We start from the raw sequence: 19,130 nt of genomic DNA, 5'->3' as shown, positions 1-19,130 counted from the left end.
AAAGGAGGAACTTCCCGTTGGCACACTTCTTGCTGCGAAAGTGGGGAGGAGTCAGAGTAGGCAACTGATATCCGTGCAGAGGGTTCCTGTTTGTGCTTCTAACACAATGCTGTAATAAAAGGACTATAAATCTACCATATGCTCGTTAATTCTTGTCATTGAGCTACCAGAAGGGAAAAGGGAACTCTCATACTTGACAAACTCGTTTTCTTGTCCTCAATCTCATACATACAATTCTTAGTAACATCACACTTTTGTGGGGTATTTTTGGTTACAGTTCCATAGCACAATGATCCTGAATGGAAAAGAAAATATCTCAGGAACAGTTGTGACCAATTCAACTTGTATAATAAATATCAGGGGAGTGAAGAACAATATCCTAGTTTCTAACTTTTACTTATCTTTTCCTCAGAATTCAAAATCAGTAATGAGGGACTCATCAATATCTCAGAAGAAAGTATGACATAAACTACTTCCTTCTACTTCCTTCTTCTTGTTAAGTGTTCCTTGTTGTTCAGCTCAGGCTTCATGACAATTATATAGCATTTTGGAAAAAAGATGCAAGCTAATAATCCAGCACTAGAAGCTAAGATGGAGAAGATCTCCACAGCCACCATGTGTTTCCCCTTTGTGCTCAGATAAGTAGGAACAAAAGAGAGCCACACACTGCAAAACACCAACATGCTGAAAGTGATGAACTTGGCTTCATTAAAAGTGTTGGGCAATGCCCTAGCAAGAAAAGCCACAACAAAGCTAACAAGAGCCAGAAGTCCCATGTAACCAAGAACAAAATAAAACATAAGAGCAGACCCTTCATTACATTCAACCACAATTTCTTTAGGCAAAGATTCCATGTTCAAATCTGGGAATGGGGGGTCAATCCAGAGCCACACAGTACAAAGAGCTCCTTGAATGAAGGAACAGAAGAAAACAATAGAAGCTGCCAGTCTTTTCCCCACCCAGTTCCTTATCCTGGATCCTGGCCTTGTAGCCATGAATGCTAAAACTACAGTAATAGTTTTTGCCAGCACTGAAGAAACAGCCACAGTGAAAATGATGCCAAAAGCTGTTTGCCTTAGGAGGCAGGTTACTGTTTGAGGTTTCCCAATAAACAGGAAAGAACAGAGGAAGCAGAGCAGGAGGGCAATAAGCAGAGTGTAGCTGAGCCCTCGGTTGTTGGCTTTGACAATGGGAGTGTTGTGGTATTGAATGAACATCACTAGCACCAAAGCTGAGATCACAGAAAATGAAAATACAATGAAAGCTAAAGTGATGCTCAAAACATCATTGTAAGCTAAAAAATTTAAAGCCTTTGGTAGACATCCATCTTGGTCTCCATTTGGATACTGATCTTCTGGGCATTCAATACAATTGTCCATTACTAGAAAAGAGAGAATGCATTATGTTGTGGAGATGATGATACATCCATCTCTGAAACAAGTACATAGGTTTCTCTGAAGTACTCTTGAAAAACAATATTTACAATTCTGTAGAATGGTTCTTACACATTTTCAGTATTGTCAGTATGGGGGCCATGGTCCCTCATGAGTAATCTTTTTGGCCTCCATTCCAGTGGTAGGTGAGGCCAGAGACAAACTCAGTTGCATTAGGTCAGAATAGCTGGAGAAACAGATGTGACCCTTAAATTTATATTTATTCCAGCTGTGCCAAGTTCAAAGATTTTTACACATACACACATCTCCATCCTCCATCTAGACAAGCAAGAGGCATTTTCACAATTGAAGGACACATTCTAGCCAGGCAAAGCAATCATGGAGGACATGAAGGTAAGGGGATGACAGTGATTATATGGGGTGAGGAATATGGCTTGGGGAGAGAGCACAAACTGATAAGAGTCCCATGATCTAGATAGCACTCCTCCCTTTGGCCTTTGTTAAGCTGAATTCATACACAGGAAGGACAGTATGTGCAACCTCACTCTCAACTTCCCCCCCCCCACACACATAAAAAATTAATTGTTCAGTGTCTAGTGAAATAATTCATTATGATGTGTGCTGTTAACATATCCACCCTTTAATACAATAGTTAACATTGCTGAGTATATTGTAAAGTTGCTAATATATGCACACAAACCTAATTTAATATTTACAGAAGGTAAGGAAAGTCTTAGAACACTCATTTTAATATGATAATATAGTGGACACTTACCATTTTTGTTAGAAATCTTCCCTTCTGGACATGGGTCACAATCATAGCAACAGAACTGCTCCCCCTCTTTCTTTTTTCTAACAGAACCTGGACGGCAGTTGTCATTACACACTGAAGTGGGAGGCATCTGTCCATGAATGCAAGACAGGATAAGCTTAGAGCATGCTTTAATGTACAACTAATGGAATCAGGAAAGCACGTTCATATTTTCATGCTCAGAAAGTACACAAAAGAAAAAACACCCACTAGTCTGGTGCTGTGTCCATTGATGCCTTGTAAAGGCAAAAGACTTACAATTTATGACGGCTCAAGCTAAGTATATTAATTGGGTGAATGCAATTGATGTTGTCAGGGCCGCCTCAGGTCCCAGCTCACAAGAGACCAACGCCAAGTCCACTTTATTTACAAAAGTCTTTATTGAAGTACATTGTTTGTTCCACAGCCGAGGCGCGCAGCCCCACGTCTGTTACGCTTAGACCGCTGAAGTCCCCTCTGAATCAGTCCCGCCTCTACACCAGTTTAAGAGGCTTGTGCTAGTCCACCTCTTCCTGTCCTTCCTTTTCCGCAGGGTCTTTCTGTCCCCCTGGGTTCCTTCCCTCCTGCTTTCCCCTGACGCTGAGTCCCCAGACGCCTGCTCCCCCCTCCTCCGTGCTTTGGGACCAGGCTCCTCCTCCGGGCTCTCCGCATTTCCGCGCGCCTCCACATTTGAACTTGGCGCGCGTTCGCTACCCCTGACCTTCCTCTTGACAGTTATACTACTCTCTGTACTACTCTCCGCCCCTTCCGGCAGGACGTCTTGCCCCGATCTCCTTCCCCTGTCTGCTTCCTGCTCTGCTCCGTGTGTCACACTGGGAACTCCACCCTCTTCACTCCGTTCCGGCTGGGAAGCCGGCCCCGATCTCCCACTCCCACTCGGGGTTTCCCTGCTGCTCCCCTGCTCCTGACGAGTCCCCCCTGTGGCTCCCCTTGACCTGACCAGGGGCGCCCCCTTTTGGGAATCCTCCGATTCACTTGAGAGACTCATGGAAGCCCTCAAGTCATTGTCATCCTCCTCCTCCTCGTTCCTGGATTCTTCCCCCTCGCTCTCAGTCTCCTCCCTCATCTGTGCCTCTCTCCCTGAACCCCTGACAGATGTGCATATCTTAATAAATGTAAAGGGGGGGCACAAGTGAGCATGAGCTGAGTGAGGTGAGAAAAATCATCTTTTTTCTCTATGTGGTCATAATGTCACCCCTTCCCAACACACTATTTGCACTGGAAAGGAAACGCCCCGTGGCACTAGGGAGGCACGAAATTCCGTCTTAGCACATGGACAAATGCACTTGAAGGGGGACTTACTTAACTACAGCTTTTGCACTCCCTGAATATTTTGATGCACTCTCAGTTCAAAAACAAAACAAAACAGTGTTTAGAACTGTACATTTTAAGAGAAAATAGGTTTACAAATCACTTTCTATCTGTTAATCACTTTAACAATTAGAGTGAATGTCCTTGGAATCTATAGAGCTACAGAAATCAATATCTGTGCATAGAGGCCATTATGAGCTATTAATATATACTAAAACTATATTATTGAAAACGCTTTGTTCCTTTTGTAATCAGATAATTTTTGTTGAAAGCAATGACAGCTTGAATCAATGATTTTCCCTTTTCTTCAAAGAACCAAAAGTCCAAATTGGGTGTGATGTTAATTGTGTCAATACAATCTCTCTCTCTCTCTCTCTCTCTCTCTCTCTCTCTCTCACACACACACACACACACACACACACACACACACACACGTATTTGTCGGAGGAACTGTGAGGGAGGGTTTCCTTTGCTCCCTCACATGGATGCTTGTGCCTTCCAAGAGCAGTAGCAGCTCTATTCAAATATGTTTGTAAATAACTTTAAACATTGGATAAATAAATTAGTAATCCAGGATTGCTCCTGGGTCAGTCATTACGCATGAGTTTGGTTTTTTCTTCCAAAAAACCCAAAAGAACCAAAAGTCATACACTACCTGGTTAAACATCTTGTGCCATGTGATGATCTCCTCATGAATAGAGAACTTGTTTACTTGTAAGGACCATGAATCAATCCTTCCTACTTTCACCCTCGAGAAAGACCTATTCGGGAAAGTAACCCAGTTTATAATATCAAATCTGCTTTCTAATTCACCTCGCTCATCCAGAGAAACCTGATCCCCAGCACTGTTGTTGAAAGTGATTCTCCTCAAGAAGGGATGAAGCTATAATCAAAGAGGAATAATCATAATAATTCATGCTTCACTCAATTTTCTTTGTTCATTATCATGTAAAATACTGCTATCTGACATTTTCTAAGAGTTAGCCTAACAGTAATGTTAAAAAAGATAGAGCATATTCAAACTATAAAAAACATAAGCAGATATATCAATACAAACCAGAAGCAGCACTATAAGAAGTGGCCTATCAAGGGTGACAACTATCCATGATTCAAATATCAAATGAAGAAGAAGCACTCTCATTTATCATCTTAACTTGAGCAGAGAAGGGGCAACGTGAGGCTTCACTTGAGAAGAAGTTCCACAGATTATACATCCCCACAAAGAAGGCATTGCTTTGGAAATCTACCCACTGCATTTCAGATGATGAGAAAACACACAGCACTACTTACACAAATGACCTGAATGGATAGGCAGGTTCAGACAAGAGATGGTGATACCTAATGCTGTCTTGGTAGATCTCTTGTTTTACTGGTGCCTGTAGTTACCAATTAGGCCGGTAACCAGTTGGGCTCAAGTACATAGTCTGACAGCACACAATGCATCCACCATCCTAAAGGTGAACAAATATATTCAGTACCTTGATGGGAGACTACTTGTCAACCCTTTCTTAGTTTATGTGACTTTCATGATGGAAGAAAGGCAGGATATGACTAAAGAAGTAAGCAAATAAACATAAGTACACATCTGTGTTCTTTTCTATTGAGGATAAATAAATCATCCTTGATCATGCCTTTGTTGAGAGAGGCAACCCCATCAATTTGTAGTGGCTTCCTGTATTTATTTATCTTTCATAAAATAAAAAACCCACCTTTCACCATCTAGGTCTCAAAGCAGCTTAGAAGGGAAAAAAATGCAATATACAACATGTAAAACATAAATAAAACTTAATAAATGAAAAAACATCAGAAATTAAAAATCTCAAAAATGTGAACTAACTCTCTCTCTATATATATATATATATTTATGTGTGTGTATATAAAACATCAGGGAAGCATTCTTAATCCAAAGGCATCCTGAAATGAAATTGTTTTAATCATGCATCTTAAAATCAGTGGGGATGGTCCCTGTCTAACTTCTTGTATGAGCAGGTTTCCATCACATTGGGCCCACAAAACTGAAGACAGAATTCCTTGTTGACATAGGTCATGCTTCAAGCCCATTATTTCAGGAGACTATAATAAAAGAAAGATGTGAGTTCATTCATTCTCCAGAAGCAATAAATGTTTGCCCATGTGCTACTCCAACAGAGTGACAGGAAATGTGTGCATTCCTGCACTACATATATATTTTCATCCAATAAGAAGAATAGCTGAGCGGTTAGAGCTGGAAATGTTCAATTTTCTGTACCGCATCATCACAGGTCATATTTGGACTTAAAGGTGTTTTGTGATTGTAGAGATGTTTTGGTTATGAGGTAATACCTGCCATGGTTGTGGGTTTGGAAGTGCTGTCACCCCTCTTTTCTTGTGCTTCAATGAGTACATAGCATGTAAAGCATGGGCTATCACATAAACAGCATTGTATATACTATAGCTTTGAGAAGTCATGCTCATTTCAAAAAATGGTCCAGAAAGGCTGTCTAGCTTTTCCTTCCCTGTGCAAGTTCCATCGCTTTCTGCAGCCACTTGAGAATCTGAAAGTAAGCAGTCAAAAGCCTGCTGCCAGAAGTCCTTTATAAAACCATCTCGATTCAGTGAATGAGGATTTAATGTCTTAAGGAAATTTTGAAAGTCCTCTATCTGATTGGTGTGAACTGCAAAAGACAAGGCTCCCTGGAAGACATCTATACTCCAGCTCCTGTGAAACTGTACTGCTGGAAAGTCCCATTGGGCTGTCATGATCCACACTCTGCCAAGGGACGTCTCAGCCATATTATCTCTTTCCACTTGATACAATAAATATATCAAACGCAATATAGACATAGTTTCTGAAAACACAATAATTGTTTTTACTTTAGTGTCGTTAACAAGGCAAAGCCTATCCGCTTCCACTTGGTACCTATCCATTAATTGAGAAAAGTCTGTCAGGGCTGGTGTTCTATCAGTGAAACCCAAGCAGATGCCATTCTGGGAGAGTTTGGGTATCAAGAGCTGTACAAAACTTTCGCCTTTGTCATCATCTGATGTGAAAATTCCAACCCAAGTCCACTGGAAATGCAGAAGTAGTTTGACAATTCCCAAGTACTGATTCTCTTCATTGGGGACCACCCGATAGAGGAAAGGGAACTGGTTTGTAGCACTCAGAGAAGGACCAAACAGGAAATAGGAGAGCTACAAAAAGAAATGTATTGTTGAAACCAGGTCAAAGACTGTGAAAGGCAGAAATTAGAGAATAATGTTTCGTCCTCTCTTCATCCGTTTCCTCATATTTTTTCTCTACAATTTGGAACTAGTTTTTCTGCATTTTCTGGTGCTATTAGTACCAGACTCCCTATCTTACAATGCTGAGCAAACACAGGGGTGAGTGACACTATGCCTTGAGAGCAAAGATGTAGCTTGTAATTATGCAGCATATGCCATAACAATATGCCTCCTCTTTTCTTAAGCATTTTTCTATATACTCTATCTGCAAAATATCACATGCTTTGCATACATATCCCACCTGAGGAATCTTATAGATGCTTAAGATGGTAGTCATGTAAAGAGAGGTTTCAGACTCAAGTCCCCCAATAACAGCTATCAGATTCTTCTGTTTGTCACAGTTGTAGTTGGGGACCATCCTTTTCACTTGAAAGAGAAGATTTAGGGTAGTCTGGTAAGTTATCTTTTCATTGAAGTAGCTGTCATAGATGTGGAATCCCAGGGTAACATTTGGTAAGATCCTGGGGTTCTCATTGATCTCTTTGATTGCAAATACCAAAGCCAGGACATGCTGGTAGTTTTTTATCACTACGCTGCAATCAGAACATAGGCCATATAACATGAATATCTGAGCTATCATGAACCCACAAGTCCACACTGTTCTTGCAGAGACATCTGTTTTTCCACATGACATATCTTTTAAAAAAAATAACATAGAGAGGCAGGCTTTCTGTTCGTTTTCTGAAACTCTGTCCGCATTAAGCAGCACAAAGTTTGTCCAACTTTTGAGAAGGCAGAATTGTCAGTTCTGCCTTCACCTCAAAAGAAATGATGTACATTTATACTTTAGAAACACAATTAATTGTTTTAATCATTTTCTTTTAACATGTTTGCATATTGATAATGCCCTCTTTTAGGTGACTAACACAATAAATAAATAATGAAACAAATATATTAATGGTACTGTTATTATATCAACCCCTTTAATAATCTATGAAAGGATACCATTCACTCTGAAAATTTAGCTTATGCTGTAAAATTACTTTTGGACTGTTAATTTGTCAGAATCATTATGGGTTGTATGAAACTAGATGACTAACCCTAAATTAGAAATGTCTATTAATTTCATTGAATCTATTTGAGTAGGACTAGCACTGGCTATCACCCTATATGTGGAACAAACTAAAGAAAGGAGAGTATATGACAGCAGAGACAGACAAATTGATGATAAAATCAAGTGGATATTGTGAAAACCATGGAGAAATGTGTTCTGGCAGAGAAATTGTTGGTGTATGGAGCTGATAAAAGGGGGGGTGGCAAACTGAGCAAGGAACTAACTATTCTCTTAAACATACATGTATGTATGTATGTATGTATGATTATATATATTGCAAGGATACAGGAAAAGCATATTTTCCTGATATCAAAGAGACATTTCAAACATTATTTACACTTAGGGATTACAAGACCTTTACCCATGGATATCTCACATGGGTAAAGAAAGCCAAAGAATGATGATATACTCAGAACTAAAGAAGATGTTAAGGGTCTCATTTCCCAAGAAACCAGAGATGTTTTTATTGAGGATAGTAGAGGGGGAAATACCCAAGAAAGTACTTAGTATTTTCCTCTATGCAATAACAGCGGCCAGAATCATTTATGCCCAAAGGTGGAAGGACAAAAATAGTCCCGCAAAAATAAACTGGCAGAATAAGCTAAGAGAATTTGCGGAGCTAGCAATGTTAACTGCAAAGAAAAGAAATCAGAATGAATCAGATATGAAAGAAGAGTAGGAATACTTTGACAAATATTTAAAGTAATATAACAATCATATAAACTTCCAAGTGGGTTTAGATATTTGAGCAGCAGTTAATAGAAGCAGAAGAAGGGTGGTAAATAAGGAGATGCAGCTTAACAAGGACTAAATAAGACCCCATATAGGGATGTGCATAGAAGTCAAAGAATGTAAGATAAACAATGGCAACTGTATAACTCATATACTAAGATATGTAAAATGCATAAATAAAATATAAATAATAAATAAATGGGAATGGGATTATTATAGCCTGTCTATAAATGCTTTTATAGGAAACAAGAAATTCCTTACAGGGGTTCTTCAAAAAGCATTTCATTGGGATGTTGATCAAAGTTCACAAATTCAGAAAAGGGGAGAGACTGAGACACAATGCTGCCAATGATGAGGTCACCTGACTGATAATACTCATGTGGGATCTGGAGGGGATCACTTATGGTGCAAGTAAAGGGAAGTGCCTTGCAATCAGTGAGGGGAAGAAGCACCAACCATACAAGCAGTAGCCACAGCAACAAAATCAGCATTGCACCACTCAGGGTGCAGCAAAATCCACTCCTCCGATCTAATTCATAAGTGTCCAATCAATTTACAGCAAGTGGTCACTGAATATTCCAGTTCTGCCAGCCAAAAGTGATACTTTATGGCCTGTAAAACCCTAGCAGCCTAGTTTGTCCAGTCTGTCACTCCACAGTCTGAAAAAGCCAGGCACATGGCTGCTTATTGTGAGAGTGGTCACTAAAAAAGCCATGCCATCTTTGGCTAGAAGGCAGATCACCATAATTTTACATAATTGCAGAGATCACAATTAGATACCCCAAAGCATTCTGCTCACAAGGGACAGAGCAGATGAAGAAAGTGTATCTGTAGGTGTAATCACACATCTTTTTGTTTATTAATTCAGGAGCAACACCTGGGCTTACTGTGATACTGAGCAAGAAAATGCACCCAGAAGAATTAGGTCTCTGGCGTAAACCATAGAGCAGGGATGAGGAATGCTCTGAAAGTTGTTGGACTCCAGTCACTTTAGCCCCAATCAGTATGGCCAATGTGGCCAATGGTGAGGGAAGACAGGTGCTGTAGTCCATTAATATCTGAAGGGCCACAGGTTTTCTGTTATTGCCCTAGAGAAAGTGGAAAGACATGGGGTAGAAATGGATGTACGAATGATGTCGTTTCTCTGTTCCCATGCATAGGCTTACAATTCTGCAGTCTTCTGACTGTTTGTCATATATATTAAGAAACTTCCTCTGTCATTTTGATATTGCATGAGGGATTTTTATGAGGATTTCATAAATCACATTTTATATTCCAAGGATTATATATCATCAAGCATGTAATGGTCCCGTGTACATGGAAACATACCAGTGTAGCCTGCAGTGCAAACATCCTTGCACCATTTATAGCAACCACTTTCCCTGAATGATTGTTAACTGTGGAAAAATCCAAGTTCAAGCAATTTTTAATTTGTATTCCACACTGTTCTAATGATTATGTTCGCCTTGTTGGCATCCCATGTTTCAAGGTGTTACTGGTAATGGTTTAGATCTCATAAGTGCCAACTCCCTGGGGCCCTGGGTGCCCAGGTACCCACAAAATTCCCCATGAAGGGGCCGGGCACCGACAAATTTCAGTACCAGGGCCATGCAGGTTGCATGGCACCCATGGTCTCAGGCACCCACAGTTATGGGGCCAAGCTGGCACTTCTTGGATGAATACAATGCAGGCAGTTCTATCTACTATGATAGCAACTCTCCAAGGCTGGTAGGGAAGGTCTCTTTTTAAGCCAAGGCTTTGGGATCTTTTTCATTAAACATGAGCCTTAACCTGTGTGAATTATTTTATCTAATGCAGTTCCTTTAGAAATACCATAATCCTCTCTGCCAATACCAATCATTCAGGCATTATAAATCTGTTCATATCCTTTCCCGCACAGATGATTATAACAGGTGGTGCAAAGTTTCCTTTCTCCATTTCTATTCATCAACTGGGAGAATCTGGTGCTTTTCTAATGCCTGTAACTTTGACATATAACATCCAATTCACATGGCATTTGTGGAAACCTAAATTTAAAGTGAAACTAATCTCAAATAAAACCATAAACAGTTATGCTTATTCAAACTCACAAAAAATTCCTCAGATATTTGTTTCATTCTACCTGGGATGTGGGTGGCGTGGTGGGCTAAACCACAGAGCCTAGGACTTGCCGATCAGAAGATCAGTGGTTTGAATCCCCACGACAGGGTGAGCTCCCGTTACTCGGTCCCTGCTAATGCCAACCTGGCAGTTCGAAAGCACATCAAAGTACAAGTAGATAAATAAGTACTGCTCCAGTGGGAAGGTAAACGGCGTTTCCGTGCACTGCTCTGGTTCGCCAGAAGCAGCTTAGTCATGCTGACCACATGACCCGGAAGCTGTACTCTGGCTCCCTCGGCCAATAAAGCGAGATGAGCGCCTCAACCCCAGAGTCGGTAACGACTGGACCTAATGGTCAGGGGTCCCTTAACCTTTACCTTTACCTGCCATTTCAAGTGTTAAGCGGGTGTTTTAGAAATTCAGCTTTTTAAAATAAATAAATAAATAAAATGATTGCAAAAGATAAATTGAGGGAATCTTGCATATATCTCTGGAGTTCTGTTATGTGTCCAATGGACCCCTGCTCAAGTCAGGTGGAGACAGCCCTGGATCATCAGGAGAAAAACCAGAACAGAATTCCAAACCAGTAAAGAGGAACTCACATCAATATATCAGAAGAAATATATGACCCAAGCTACTAACTTCTACTTATTTCTCTTTGTGAGGTACTTCTTGTTGTTCAGCTCAGGCTTCATGACAATAATATAACATTTAGGAAAAAAGATACAGCCCAATAATCCAGCGCTAGAGGCTAAAATGGAGAAGATCTCCACAGCCACCATATATTTTCCCTTTGTGCTCAGGTAAGTTGGCACAAAAGAGACCCACACACTGCAAAACACCAACATGCTGAAAGTGATGAACTTGGCTTCATTAAAAGTGTTTGGCAATTCCCTAGCAAGAAAAGCCACAACAAAGCTGAAAAGAGCCAGAAATCCCAGGTAGCCAAGAACAGAATAAAACATAGGGACAGACCCTTCATTACATTCAACCACAATTTCTTTAGCCAAAGTGTCCATGTCCAAATGTGGGAATGGCGGAGCTGTCAGGAGCCACACAGTACAAAGAGCTCCTTGAATGACGGTGCAGGAGAAAACAATAGAAGCTGCCAGTCTTTTCCCCACCCAGTTCCTCATCCTGGATCCTGGCCTTGTAGCCATGAATGCCAAAATCACTGTGATGGTTTTTGCCAACAATGAAGAAACAGCCACGGTGAAGACGATGCCAAAAGTTGTTTGCCTAAGGAGGCAGGTCACTGTCTGAGGTCTTCCAAAGAACAGCAAGGAGCAGAGGAAGCAAAGCAAGAGGGCGATGAGCAGAGTAAACGTGAGGCCACGATTGTTGGCTTTAACAAGGGGAGTTTTCTGGTATTTAATGAATATTGATAGCATCAAAGCTGTGATCACAGCAAATGAAAATGCCATGAAAGCTAAAGTGATGCTCAACTTTTCATCGTAAGACAGAAAGTGTAACATCTTGGGGAGACATCCATCTTGCTCTTCATTTGGATACTGATCTTCTGGGCAGTTTATACATTTGTCCATCTCTGGGGATAAAACATACAATCACAAATCAATTCAATGAAATTAGTACATAGGTAAATGTCTGAATGAGAAGGAATTTTGAAAGCACAATCTTCACAATCATGCAGAAAGAGCATTCCACATGCACATGTGGTGCTAGGTCTATAAAATTACAATAAACATATACAAAGTTTAACATTGCAAACTCAATTATCCAAGTCCACACAAACTTAACTGAGCCATGGAGGTGAAGAGGAAATGATGCGCACATGACAACATGGTTGATACTTGCCTTTTGGGTTAGAAATCTTCCCTTGTGCACATGCATCACAATCGTAGCAACAGAATGGCTCCCCCTCCTTCTTTTTTCTCACAAACCCTGGATGACACACGTTATTACACACAGAAGAAGGTGGTATCTATTCAGAAATGCAAGCAAATAAATGGCTAGTACATTTAAGGATGTGCAACGATAGGGGTGCTCTGAATGAGATTTTCACATGCCCAATTTAAAGGTGTCTTGAATTGGATCATGAACTCTCTATTCCGGTAATAGGGTGCCAAAAATTGCCCCCCTTTTAAACAAATGCTGCATCCCCTCCCCATGGGTATATTTTACATTTGGTTTTACCACCACTGTTATATCCTTGCAGGAGGAAAATAGGAAGGAAGTATAGGAAACTGCCCTCTACTTTGATCCAATTGTCTCAGTATTGTTTTATGACTCTTCTCCAGGGAGAAATTTATTCCAGCAAGAAGAGGTTGTCTTCCCAAAACTCCATGGGGTACTCAGAAAACAAGCTGTATCAATGATTCTGGGAATAACAGGGTTTTCACTGGGCCATGACATTTCCCCACCCAACACTTTAATAGGGACCAATGACCTCTTTTGACCACCACCCTTCCCATATGGGATTCAGTATCTGTCTTTAATGGAGAACAGGCTGTATCTGCAAAACACAGATACACGATTAATCTTTTAGCCGGTACATAGTTGTTGTATATACTGATCTCCATCAATCAGTCACATGGAAAGTATTGGCATAAGAGGCTGGGGGTCGCTTGGAAGCAAAACAAGTTCAGCCTTTCTGGGTCACAATATCTACTCCTACAATGCACAATGCATAAAGAATGACTATGATGGCTCAAAATTCAGGCCCTACCTGCTTAAACACTTTGTGCCATGTGATGGTCTCCTCATTAATGGTGAACTGTCTGCCTCCCCATGGATCCATCCTCCCTACTTTCACCTTCATGAAAGATCGATTTGGGAAAGTAACCCAGTTTATAAGATCAAATCCACTTTCTAATTCACCTTTCTCATTCAGAGACACAAGGTCACCAATGCTGTTATTAAAAAAGACTCTCCTCAAGAAGTGATGAAGCTAAATTTGAAAAAGTAAAACCAGTTTAAGAAAAATAGAAAAAAGACAATCAAGTTTTTTTACTCCATCATTGTTTCTTTGTTTTGATGATAACTATATTCCACCTTTCCATCCATCAGGCTCTACAAGACTATTTAAAAACAATATAAAGGCAATAGTTACAATTAAGAGTATATGCCAATGAGAAGATTCTGTTCTTTTGTCAAAAGAAACCAATAAAGATTAATTGCAGAGAGAGAGAGAGAGAGAATAAGACGAAAAGAGAAACCTTATTTCAGACCCTGACTCAGTGCTTTGCAATGTAGCTGATTTGGAGACTTCTCAATTTGACTCAGGAAATGGGGGCATCTGCTTCATTTTGCTTTCCTCCATTCGCTTCTGGGAAATCATAAAATCTATAGAATTTCCTTTTAACAAATAAAAAGATGGAATTTGAAGGTATAATAGTTGGTAAGCCTGCCAAATTACTGATCATCAGGACTAGGGATTTTCATGCTAGACACCTTTAAACTTTAATCACATTTTAATGTACATTTATAAGCACCATTCAAAATGTTTGTTTTGATCTTTAAAGTCCTAAACAGCTTTTGCCCTGTATACCTGAAGGAGTTTCTCCACCCTCATTGTTCACCCAGACACTGAGGTCCACCTCCGAAGGTAGTTCCCTCATTACCAGTGAAATTACAAGGAACAAGACAGAATGACTTCTCGGTAGTCACATCCATGCTGTAGAATGCCCTCTCGTCAGATGTCAAAGAGTTTTAAAAACCATATAAGTTGATGTAGATATTTGAAGGAAGCCCTGTTTCAGTAAGCTATTAATGGTTGATGTGTCCGTCCGCCCTCAGTATTTTTGTTTGAAGATGCCCAGAGTTGCGGGGGTATAAGAAATATATTATGGTGGTGGTGATAATGGTGCATGGCCAGCCTATCCTATTTCCTGAAATTAACAAAATTAATATGGTGGTGGTCGTGAAGATGGTGGTGATGGTGCAGGTCCAGCTTATATTATTTCAGCAAATGAACAAAATGAGAATGTGCTGCTCCACCACCACCACCATCAAACCCTAAGTTACTAGAGTCACTGCCCCATCGGATTCGAACACCTGAGGGAGCTGCTTCACTCCGCTTTATGGGCCGGCAGGCAGGCACTGGTATTATACATCTTCTCATGATTGTCAAAATGCTTTGGTTAATGGATAATCACCTGCCATGGTTGTGAGTTTGAAAGTGCTGCCACTGCTTTGTGCTTCAAATTCAATGCATACATTGCATGTAAAGCATGGGCTAACACGTAGGCAGCGTTGTATATACTGTAGCTTTGGGGAGTCATGCTCATTTCAAAAAATGGTCCTGGGAGACTCTCCAGCTTTTCCTGACCTGTGCAAGTTCCATTGCGCTCTACAGACTCCTGAGAATCCAAAAGTAAGCAGTCAAAGGCCTGCTGCCAAAAGTCCTTGATAAAACTGTCTCCACTGAGTGAGTAAGGATTTAAAGGCTGAATGAAATGATGAAATTCCTCTATCTGATTGGTGTGAACAGCAACAGACAGGGCTCCATGAAAGACTTCTATACTCCATTTTTTGTTAAACTGTACTGCTGGGAAGTCCCATTCAGCTGTCAAGATCCATACTCTTCCTAAATATGTCTCTACCTTATTCACAGTTTGTATTTGATACAGCAATAATATCAAATGAAGTATAGATAAAGTTTCTGCAAATACAATAATTGCTTTTGCTCTGTGGTTTTTAACAAAGCAGGCCATATCCCCTTTTGTATGGTACTCATTAAGCAATTTAGAAAAGTCTGTCGGAGATGGCATTCTGTCAGTGAAAGCCAAACAGATGCCATTCTGGGAAAGCTTTGGAACTAAGGTCTGCATAAAATTCTCTCCTTTATCATTGTCCGATGTAACGATGCCAACCCATGTCCACTGGAAATGCAGAAGTAATTGGATAATCAAATAGTATTGATTCTCTTCATTAGGAACCACACGGTAGATGAAAGGGAACTGGGTTTTCATACTCTGAGAGGGACCAAATAAGAAATAAGAGACCTACAATAAAATAAAATAAAAAAATATATTGCTGAAAACAAATCAGAAGTGTAGTGTGCTTTCTGAGAGGGTGCTTTCCGGAGAAATGTTATTATTTTTCCCTCCTACAATAATTTCTCACATTTTTTTTTAGGGTTTGGAACTGCTTTGTCCACATTCCTTCATTATGACTATTAATAGTAGATTTTCCATCTCGTAATGTTGGGGACCTAAAAGTGGTTCTGGGTCAAAGGTTGGACATGAAACTCTACAGTAGCTCATTTTTCAAGCAGTTATCAATTATTTTTCTTAAGGGCAGAAATGTCTCTGTCTAGATTCTAGGATGTGAAAAGCAGAAATGCTGAGAAGAACCTTTAGTCTATCTTCCAAAATGGGGAGGGGGGCGTGAAGCAGTGACCCACGCCCCCCCCTTTGTGGCAGTGATACCAGGGTTCCCCATAAAAGGGGTCTTGAGGGGAGGCATTGGCCATATTCCAAGAGGTTGTCATTGCTTTCCCTTCCAAAGGCGGTGAAACGGGGTGGGGTGGGGTGCTCTCTGCTTGAACATATGTTCTCCAAAGCCAGCCCAATCCCCACACATTCTGGATAACCCTTAAGTCTCCCAGATCTCCAGCTGGGGACTTGGAAGGATAAATGCCCTATGCCTGAGCCAAGGTCTCCCTACATCTGAAACTTTAAATAAAGTTGTGGCCAATTTTAATCCCATAGCACGTTGTCTTGAGTCATTATTCTGCTCAGGGGTCGCCTGGGGTTGGGAGGACTCCACCCGTCCACGCAATGCTGAGAAGATCTTTCCTGAGCTAAGTCAATACAGTGGTACCTCAGGTTACAAACCCCTTGGGTTACAAACACTTTGGGTTACAGACTCTGCTAACATGGAAGTAGTACCTCGGGTTACAAACTACACCTCAGAATGAGAACAGAAATTATACTCTGGCAGTGTGGAAGCAGCAGGAGGCCCTATTAGCTAAAGTGGTACCTCAGGTTAAAAACAGTTTCAGGTTAAGAAGGGACCTCTGAAACAAATTCAGTTCGTAACTAGAGGTACCATTGTATAGCACTATGAAAAAGATACAGGATTTGTGACTCCTTGAGTGTAGCAGCACTGGACAATCATTGGACCAGCACTGGACTGGTATTCTTACTCTTTCAATATGCTTGTCCAGATCAGCATTGATTAAGAGGTTACTGGTTATGGTGGAACCCAGGTAGACAAAATTGTCTACCACCCTATGTGTGTGGTACTTGTATATTCCAAGTATCATTAGACAAGATATATCACCGTGAGTCGTCCCACCCCTGGCACTCTATTTTTCCTCAGAAGCTTCTCCATGCCTCACATACATACCTGAGGAATCTTATAGGTGCTTAAGATAGTAGCCATGCAAAGGGAGGTTTCAGAGTCAAGTCCCCCAATGACAGCTATCAGATCCTTCTTTGTATCACACTGGTAGTTGGGTACCATTTCTTTCACTTTAAAAAGAAGGTTCAATGTAGTCTGGTAGGTCATCTTTTGATTGAAGTAGCTGTCATAGATATTAAATCCTAATGTAACATTTGGTAAGATCTTGGGATCCTTATTAATCTCCTTCACTGCAAACACCAAGGCTAGGACATGCTGGTAATATTTTGTCACTACACTGTAAAGAAAGCATATGGCACATTGCATCATATCACATTAATATTATATGTATATGTTGTGAATCACCCTGCTATTTATGGATGATTCTGTCAACAACAACAACAACAACATTATAGATCTCATGAACTGCTTGTCAAGTCTACATTGTCCTTACAGAGGCACCTGATATCTAGCATGCGCATCAGTAAAATATATCGCTTTAGAATCAAAGATTTAAAAACATGAAGAATTTAAACAAAAATATTTAGGGTGTTTTACATTGCTTTTAATTAGGTTTGAATATTGCAAGGTGCTTTGTCTGTCTGATGTGAAAGGAAGCAGAGGAAGATTAATAGAATTGTCAATTATGCCTCTATGTTCATATAAAAAAATGATTTCATAAAAGACAGCAAAATTTCCAGAAATGAAAAGAACTAAAAATAATCTTGTGCCATTCCATATATTCTTGAAATATATCTGGAAGAAAGCAAAACAAAAGGGAGACGAGTATATGATATATAACAGAGTATAGCTGATAAGAAGGTCAGGTGGATATTTAGAAATCTATAGAGATATTTGAATGGCAGAGAAATTGGTAGATTCCTAAATAACTGCTTATACTAACAGTAGACCCACTGGAATTAAAGTATCTCAAATGCATTGAGTCCAGTGACTCTTATCTGAGTATGACCAAACCTGGATATTCACAGTCTTTCTGTTATCTACCTATGTGATTATTATAGTGTGACCATGAACATTTTTCTGAGTAAAATGATAGTTTCCTTACATGACATCTTCAATAAACATTAAATTGGGGTGTTGCTTGAAGGATATAGTGTCAAAAAAGGAGAAGAATTGTGAAAATATACTGCCAATGATGAGGTCACCTTGCTGATAATACTCATGTGGGATTCGGAGGGCATCTCTCATGTTGCAAGTAAAGGGAAGTGCCTTGCAATCAGTTAGGGAAAGAAACACCAACCATACAATCAGTAGGCACACCAACAAGATCAGCATTACAACTGTAAGTGTGAATCGTTTTCTTCTGTAACAAATTCCACTGCTCCAACCTAATTCTTTAGTATTCAATGTCCCCCCATTTAAAACACACAGTCATAATGTCTCTACATTCTACTAGTCAATGGTGACTCTTTGCATCCGATATAACTCCCAGCAGCACTGCTTGTCCAGTCTGCCACCCTGCAGTCTGAAAAACACGGGCACGTTTTGTAACCCTCCTTCATGATTGCTTTTTTTGAGGGTAGTCACTGAAAATACATGGCATCTTTCGCAAGGAAGAGGATTGCCATGATTTTCGATAATTGCAGGGTTCACAATTAAGTCCCCAAGGCACTCTGCTCATAGGGAACAGAACAACTGAAGAAAACATATTTATTAGCTGTGATCTCAAATTTTTCATTCACTGAGTCAGCTGCAACACTTGGACTTAGTGTGACATTGTAAAAGAAACTATATCCAGAAGCATTAGTTCTGGGGATTAAATTATAAAGCAGGAATAAGAAACTTGTAGCTCTTCAGATATTATTGAACCCTCATTCCTATTATCCCCAGAAAGTGTGGTCAATGGTGAAGGATGATGGGAGTTGTAGTCCCGTAATATTGGGAGGGCCACAGGTTCCTCATCCCTGCCATTGAGGTGGTGGGCATGATTAGGGTAGAGATCATAATTCTATTTTTTTCTTCCAGGCCAAGCTTTGTTTATTGTGATCTACATTGCGGTGCTTCTAATATAAATTCAGAGATTTCTTCTGCCAATGTGAATTACATTAGGGCTTTCATTATGACTTCATATTTCCAGCCTTATAATTTACGGTTCACAGATTGATCTCCCATTGAGCTGCTTCTCTCTGTTCCTTTAGAA

The 19,130-nt window shown here is 40.2% G+C and overlaps 1 protein-coding gene and 1 pseudogene across 1 annotated transcript; both read right to left on the bottom strand.

The window, feature by feature from the left end:
* Positions 1-479: 479 nt before the first annotated feature.
* Positions 480-7,357, bottom strand: LOC114583077 (vomeronasal type-2 receptor 26-like). The gene is made up of 5 exons (XM_077917788.1): positions 7,019-7,357; positions 5,839-6,687; positions 4,172-4,399; positions 2,170-2,296; positions 480-1,381 (listed from the first exon to the last, which is right to left on the bottom strand). The coding sequence occupies exons 1-5, from the start codon at positions 7,355-7,357 to the stop codon at positions 480-482; spliced, it is 2,445 nt and encodes an 814-aa protein (XP_077773914.1).
* A 1,102-nt stretch (positions 7,358-8,459) lies between these two features.
* Positions 8,460-18,178, bottom strand: LOC114583079 (vomeronasal type-2 receptor 26-like; annotated as a pseudogene).
* Between the last annotated feature and the right edge of the window lie 952 nt (positions 18,179-19,130).

The sequence above is a fragment of the Podarcis muralis genome, chromosome 13, assembly GCF_964188315.1.
Source record: "Podarcis muralis chromosome 13, rPodMur119.hap1.1, whole genome shotgun sequence".
Classification (NCBI taxonomy): Eukaryota; Metazoa; Chordata; class Lepidosauria; order Squamata; family Lacertidae; genus Podarcis; species Podarcis muralis.
Note: the sequence above shows the minus strand (reverse complement) of the source record. Positions and strands in the feature narration are given on the sequence as shown.